The sequence below is a fragment of the Megalobrama amblycephala genome, linkage group LG12 (assembly GCF_018812025.1).
Source record: "Megalobrama amblycephala isolate DHTTF-2021 linkage group LG12, ASM1881202v1, whole genome shotgun sequence".
Classification (NCBI taxonomy): domain Eukaryota; kingdom Metazoa; phylum Chordata; class Actinopteri; order Cypriniformes; family Xenocyprididae; genus Megalobrama; species Megalobrama amblycephala.
Window position 1 is genome coordinate 32591963 of NC_063055.1, and position 8294 is coordinate 32600256.

The window sequence follows — 8294 nt, forward strand, 5'->3', positions numbered from 1 at the left end:
AAAGAGACATACCTCGTTCCTAAGTCCGCTCGACCTGGAGAGCCCCAGGATCTCAATCTCCACTGTGCCTCAGCTGCAGCAGGTCCTGATTTCCCGGGGACTGATGCCTGTTCAGATTCCCTCGAGAAAAGGGCCAGGCATGAATAGAGCGTTTTCATGGAAAAGCCCTCACAATCTGCGCATTCCGCTCCCTCGAGAACGGAACGCGCATGATCCTCACCAAGACAAGTAACGCACATATGATGTGTATCGTCCGGTGTCAGATAGTGCTTGTCAGAGGAGGATGCCATGGCAAAAGTCACCCAAACATACATCAAACAAAGGGTCACCTGAAGACAAAAAAAGTGGTGACGTGTACTTCAGGTGCTCTTTTTATACTCCCAGTCACACTAGAGTGACGTCACGGGCTGTCGCAGGCCAATGTCATTGTCGCGTTTCTATTCTTACTTCAGACATCGTCACACCAAGGCATTCCCCCAAATTCTCTTTGACGCAGTGCGAGTTCCCATTTGAAAGGGAACTAAAAGCAGATGAGACCGGAAGCCTTGCACATTCAAGTTACAAATGGCAGCACTGCTCTTACGTTAAAAATAAGGTGGATACACAAAGATTAATGTCTAAGTCCTACTGATAGTTTGGGTGTAATTCTGAATAGATGTTTGAAAGTATGCAGGAGTGTTCTTTTGTGGTTGGAATATTATGACGTATGATTTTGGTATGAAATAGCTAAAGAGAATTCCATTTATACTGGATATCTGGGCAATTGCATTCAAAAGAGTGATGTATTTGCTTTTGAAAGATAGGTATGCTGTGTAATATACAATCCAGGTCAGATAGTACAATATTAGACTGAATGTTATTGATTTGGCCTCATTGTAATTTTTCGGCAGATCTCTTCCCATATAGGAAAACAGGAGACACAGGAAACCAAGAAACCAACCTATGAACACAACTATGGTTATGGTTAATGCATTCCCCATTTCACAGATGAGCATAATTTGATCTTTAAAAGTCCATGAGTCGGCGATGGGTTTGTCAGGAGAGAAAGTCATCCATACAACACAAGAAATTAAATGAATGACAGACACAGATGCAATGAAGAGCCACTGTCCATTGTGCTTTACCCAAAGGCTGTGCACCCTAGGGAACTGAGCAGCCATTTTAAAAACACAAACAATTTGAAAGGAACGGACAGTCAAACAGGAAATACAGACAGTGAAGAAAAATGTAAATATGGCCTTTCTCATAAGGCAAAGTGCAGATGTGGGTTCTCCAAAGAAAAAGAATGCACTTATACTAGACAAAATCAAGCATGTCAACATCAGGAAACACATGCTACCACCAGCAGACCTCACCACTGGTGTGTTGTAATTGTAGGCGAAAATACAAAATATGGCAATGAGTAAAATAATTATACATATGGCAGAAACCAAGACAGCAATGGAGGGGATTTCTGTGAACTGAAGATAGACAACAGAACGTGTCTTACATGTTGTGCTGCCTTCATCAGACCATTCATTCTCTGCACATGGAAAACAGGTATAGGGGTCCCCTGAAAAAATAATATGAATGTTTAATAATAGTGTTTTCTAAAAGCTTTGTGAAAAAGAAGTACAGTACACTTCAGCATACTTTTAAAAAGAGTAATCATTACACTAATAATTATATTATTTAAAAGAAAATACTAAAACTACAAAAATCCAAACTGTTCACACTTGTAACAGCTAGTCATTCTTTCAAAATTTATACATGTTTTCTTTCCACATAATAATTAGTTTCAATAGTCAGCCTTGTTGCATAAAAAATAGACACATTACCTAACTTATGTAACTGACCTAAAGGCACAATATGTAAATTTTCACCGCTAGCGGTCGCTTATTTAAAACAAAGGCGTAGCTTGATGACGCCTTGATTTCGTGGAATCATGGGAAGTGTTGTCTTCACGTCTACAGCCGGTGAAAAAGAATCAGGACGGGACTCATTGAGATTATTAATGTTACTGTAGTATGAAGCAGAGCAGGGCCAAGTGCTTTGGGAGCTGAACGAGGCCGTTGGAGCGATTGCTAATGAGAGATGAGTGCGACACATGCCTCGAGAGCAGCAAAGCTTTTATTATGCCACAGTCGCTGCTTCCGCTTCTTCCGGTCAAGCATATGTGGGATAACGCAGCGCTGTTTTATATTAATATTATCATATTAGATACTTTTGTGTGTGGAAAGCTGTAATAGTTTCTCTGCATTCGCTCGGCAGCTACTATGAGACACTTAATGCACAAAGCATTAAGATAGATCGATATTAGGTATGGTAAAACATGGTACTCGCTGTAAATCAAGCAAATGCAATTTAAACAATAAGAGTTACTGTGTTAAGCTATATAACATGATTATTTTTCTGTCGATTAATGTATCCATCCAAACAGAAATCGAGGGTAATGCGGGTCATTGATAGGTGACGCACGGACACGGTCAGTGTCCTGGTTAAAATTGCTTATTCCTCTGGATTTAAACATTTTTGGAAACATTTGGGATAATATAAGTACATAAGTCAACAAAATATATAACATTGTTCTAGTGGTTTTTGGATATTTTAATCCAACAATTTTACACATTGTGCCTTTATGGTAAAATACATAATGTTTGTGATAGTATGTATCCAATGTGAGATTAAAAGATGTGAAGAAGATATGATACAGCCATGAGGTTTTGTGCTAGAACAGAGTTTGCAAATGTTCTCACTGTACCAGAGTGGAGTGGAGCGGCAATAATTTCCCCTCCTCTATCTAAACTTTCAATAATTACTCCACCGACATATTCTGCACTGTATCTTTTGGCTGAATCTATATTGTAGTTGACCTTTCAGATTAAGGGTTAGTTAAAGTAATTTGTCAGTCTATACTGAAAAAAACAAACTATGTTGGGTTGTCATGTTTTATGGGGACATTCCATAGACATAATTTTTCTACTGTACAAACTGTATATTCTATCCCCCACACTAACCCTACCCCTAAACCTAACCATCACTGAAAACTTTCTGATAATTTAGATTTAAAAAAAAAAAAAACACATAGTAGTCATCAGTTGGATTAAATGATAGACAAATATATTAAACTAAACAAGAATAGATGCTTATGAAAAGATTGATAGTAACAGCATTATGAAAGGCAGTTACTGTGAATTAAACATTTATATAGAATAAACACTAGTGAAAAGGATATTTTTGATATGTTTTGAAAATTTAGCACTTGTCAAAGTTATGTTATGTTTGGTGTTAGTTTTATTCCTGTGTGTTTGTTTCCTGTGCTTCAGTTCTGTGTAATCTTAATCGCATTCTAGTTAGTCTCCTTGGTTACCGATTACGTTCAGGTGTCTGTCATTATGTTCTCTGAGTATTTATACTCCCTGTGTCTTTCAGTTCATTGTCGGTTCTCGTCTTGCTAAGGTGTGTTTGTTGCTTCCTGTTTGCTGTGTTCTAGACTATGTTAATAAACCTTTGTGTTGGAATTACTATTATCTCCTTCGTCTGCTTCCCTGCAACTCACCGTAACAGCACTTGCTTGTGAAAATTGCAACAAAAAACTGCATGTAATGTTTTTGGACATTAATTTGTACTTACGAGAATAATTCACATAGCTATTGCATGGGCATTCTTTACACGTAAAACAGCAACTATGAAAACCTTCAGGTTGCCTTGAAAATCCCTCCTTACACTCAGCAGAGCAGTTTGAGAAAGGAACCTTAAAGGAACAGAAGAATGTTTCATTAATTTTAAAGGTTTTTCTCAACTGATTATACACATTTCTCTAAACTGACGTCAGTATTCTCAAACAGTTCAGCAATCTGAGCAATATTCAATTTCCATAAACGGACTGCGAATTACAAAATACAAATTACATAATTCCCTTAAAGGTGCCCAAGAACGTTCTTTCACAAGATGTAATATAAGTCTAAGGTGTCTCCTGAATGTGTCTGTGAAGTTTCAGCTCAAAATACCCATAGATTTTTTTAAATAAATTTTTTTAACTGCCTATTTTGGGGCATCATTAACAATGCACTGATTTACACTCGGTGTCGCCCCCTTAAATCGCATGCTCCCTGCCACACCAGCTGTCGACTATATTACAGCGCATTTACAAAGTTCACACAGCTAATATAACCCTCAAATGGATCTTTACAAGATGTTCGTCATGCATACTGCATGCATGCTTCGAATTATGTGAGTAAAGTATTTATTTGGATGTTAAAGTTTTATTGTGAGTGAATTTGAGGCTGTCCTCCGTGGCTAACGGCTAATGCTACACTGTTGGAGAGATTTATAAAGAATGAAGTTGTGTTTATGCATTATACAGACTGCAAGTGTTTAAAAAATGAAAATAGCGACGGCTCTTGTCTCCGTGAATACAGTAAGAAACGATGGTAACTTTAACCTCATTTAACAGTACATTAGCAACATGCTAACGAAACTTTTAGAAAGACAATTTACAAATATCAGTAAAAATATCATGCTATCATGGATTATGTCAGTTATTATTGCTCCATTTGCCATTTTTCGCTGTTGTTCTTGCTTACCTAGTATGATGATTCGGCTGTGTGCAGCTCCAGACGTTAACTGGCTGCCCTTGTCTAATGCCTTTTATAATGTTGGGAACATGGGCTGGCATTATGCAAATATTGGGTCGTACACCCGACTGTTACGTAACAGTCGGTGTTATGTTGAGATTCACCTGTTCTTCGGAGGTCGTTTAAACAAATGAGATTTATATAAGAAGGAGGAAACAATGGGGTTTGAGACTCACTGTATGTCTTTTCCATGTACTGAACTCTTGTTATTTAACTATGCCAAGGTAAATTCAATTTTTGAATCTAGGGCACCTTTAAACACACAAATTTATCAGATCTTGCTTTCAAACATAGAAAAAAGATCTTTTGTCAGCTTTATCATAAATGTGCTTTTTCAGTAGTATACATGCATATGCAATCAACAGAGAACAATCTAATTGTCTTGATGTCAGTATTTCAAAATTGATTGATTTGGAAAAACTGGAATCTTAAGTTAAATGTTTAGATAAAGGCTCATCAAATTAAGACTTACAGAACCATTGTTATGCCAGGGCAGGAGAGAGTTGTTGATGGTAAAAGTCACTTCTGGATATGTATCATATGTGCCCACCATCTCAAACTGTGGAGGATTCACATCAGTGTGCCAGAGCACAACTGCATAACTGATGGTTGGATCATAATTATCATCATATTTCACCTGACGGCCATTGAGTGGAAAATCCAACTTCTTTATTTCTCCCAGAAGCTGTTATGAGTTGTGGTGATTTTATTTATTTATTTTTTTTAACAAAAAGAAAGACCACATAATATTATTACTATAACTTTGATAAAATGAATATTACTTTTGTTTTATTTATTTATTAAATGATTGGGTTTCACTTTATTTTGATGGTCCTTTTAACACATTCTGTTGACTATAAGTAACGTTGCACCTGCATGTCTATTAATACTATATTAGTAGAGGATAGAATAAGTTGACATGCACTTGCAAAGTCACTTATAGTCAGTAGAATGTCTGTTGGTGGACCATCAAAATAAAATGTTACCAATTATTGAATAATAATTATAATGTAATATGCAATTTCTTAAAAATATGACCAATATTATTCATTATGTAATTAATTAAAACATTGTTATTCAATAATGTAATAAAACAATGATTCAACTTGTCATGGATTCAAATGAATTCACTCACCATGTATGGCTTAACCGGTGTGTTTTTGCGGCATTCATTCATGTCGCACTGCAGAACTTTATGTAAAGCATGAGCTATGGTATATATGGCAGCATAGATGGCAAAGGAGAATGTGGGATTTTCATTTATAATCTCCTCTGCGGTCAACATTGTGCAGTAATCACAAACTTGATTACACGTCCTACTTGTACTCTGGATGTCACTCTCTTCATAATGGTTAACATCAGTTGTTCTCCTGTCTTTATAGACAAATTCATTAAATCCAGGCAATGACAACAATCTTTCGGTAATACCAATGATTGTGCCAATTTTCCCAATTCCTGGCTCTCTTGGAATCTGTTGATTCATAGACCATGCCTGACTTGCAATCCATACTTTGTCTTGGATGTTGTTTGCTATGGCTGCTTTGATAATTTTGCTTGCATATTGTGGCACAGCAAAAACAACAATAACATTGATGTTTAGCATATCAATCTTTTGAAGTGTTAGACTGTAGTTTGCATTTAGACTTAGACGCTCTTGATAGGCCAGACAAATGCCAGTATTGCTTATATACTCGTTAAACAGCTTTAGTCCGTCTGAACTGTAATCATCTTGGCTACCAAGAAAGGCAACCCAGTTCCATCCAAACCACCGTATGATGTGAATAATCATCTCTATCAGGTTTTTGTTGCAAGGGATTGTTCTTACAAAAGAGGGATACTGAAGTTTATTACTTAACACAGAGCTAGTAGCTCCATAATTCACCTTTGAAAGAGAGGAAAACAAAATATTATAAACAATTCATTAGCATCATACTGTATATAACTTGGTAGTCCTGAACAAAGGGTAGGGAGTAAGTGTGTAAGCATTTCATTATGTAAACTGTATAAAAAGAAACAATTTACCAATGGTATAAGGTCCATTGTGATTAGTTGTGCAATAGTAATAGTTGGTGTGCTTCCATATGGCCCTGTTAAAGCAATCACTTTAGGCCGATAGTTGTTGAGTTTTTCTTTAGGTTTTATTGATCCATTATTTGAGATAAAACTTAAGACTGATGGGAAATTCTTTGTATTAGAACAATGGTCAAAAATTTCATAGCCCAGAGAAACATTGGGCAGAAGAGTGGTGGAGTTGTTAATCTCCTCAACAGCAAACCTCATTACTTGCAACATCTGATAGCCAGATTTTGAGAAACGGTGCCTTGAAAACATCAGTGAAGAAGTTAATAGCATGTAATTAAAGTTTTTGTTTATAAATTTGACTTTGAGGAAATGCTACTTTGATTTAAAATATTATATAATGACAACCCAGCTGATAAAAAATCCTTGCTTACCTGAAACATTCAGTGGTCTCTGGGGAGAACAGGGGTGTCACATGGTCAGCTTCATGTAAAGGGAAAAGGCCACCCAATAAGTAATCTCCTTCCAAGCTGAACTCAGATTTTGAGCAAGAAACTTTGAAAAAGAAACAATTAGTAAAGCCCACAAGGAAAATGTAAATGCTACTGAGAAGCATGGTTTAAGATGGCCCGTCGGTCAATAAACAGGGATGTGCAGTGGCTAGTCGTTTGAGTGTCAGGCTTATATTCTACTCTTAATTTTCTTAAAACTCATTTCAATTTGCTTAAACCATATTCAATGATACAAATGCCCATTTCCATATCTAAACTCACAAGGCATATGTCAGTCAGTTATTAAATAGAGCATTACACCACAATGCTCATCATAAAAAAAAAAAAAAAATTTACAAACTCGTGTGAAACAAACTGTACCCTTCTGACCTCTCAGCAGGGGTTTACAGTTGGATTAGAATCACCGAGGTTTAGAGGCAGTGAATAGAAAGTTCATTGATTCAGCAAGACTATCACTGTTCACATATACGGTAAAATTTTAAATTTGCTTAATCAAGTTCCTGAATATATATATATATATATATATATATATATATTTATATTTATTTATTTATTTATTTATTTTGCATATCTGACATTTATCTAGATTTGTCACCCCACAAGTGTCACATTAAACCACCAGTGTCACTTCATAACACAGCACCTATGTCACTAGACATTCCTCTAGGTTTGTGAAACAGTAAAGTGAAACCTGAGGCAGAATTGGTTTACTAGCAATTGGGGGTTTGGTGTCTTGCTAAAGGCCTCTCAGCTGTTTTTGTCTGCTGCGCCCGGGGAGCGATTGGGGTTAGGTGCCATGCTCAGGGGCACCTCAGTTGTGGGTAATGAAAACAGAAGGGAGTGCTGTTCCCCCACCTACAGTTCCTACCGGTACTGAAACGCGAACCCATGACCTTCGGGCTACAAGTCCGACTCTCTAACCATTAGGCCACAACTGCTCCTGGAATGAATACAATGGAACTTCGACATGGTGTCTGATATTGACGCTATTGGGAACACCATCATCATGACAAACAAGCCAATTTATTGGTGGACGACAGTCCATGATGTCATAAGCTGAGTACCCGCAAGTATAAAACAGCACCTGTAATACATGTCATCAGCCTATTTTCTTCAGGAGCAGCTTGTTTGTATGTATGTATAAGAT

At 36.9% G+C, this 8294-nt stretch overlaps 1 protein-coding gene across 1 annotated transcript; it reads right to left on the reverse strand.

The window, feature by feature from the left end:
- Positions 1-427: 427 nt before the first annotated feature.
- LOC125280167 (taste receptor type 1 member 1-like) lies at positions 428-7565 on the reverse strand. Its single transcript, XM_048210502.1, has 6 exons — positions 7070-7565; positions 6639-6936; positions 5752-6498; positions 5089-5301; positions 3613-3733; positions 428-1552 (listed from the first exon to the last, which is right to left on the reverse strand). The coding sequence occupies exons 1-6, from the start codon at positions 7249-7251 to the stop codon at positions 618-620; spliced, it is 2496 nt and encodes an 831-aa protein (XP_048066459.1). The 5' UTR covers positions 7252-7565; the 3' UTR covers positions 428-617.
- Between the last annotated feature and the right edge of the window lie 729 nt (positions 7566-8294).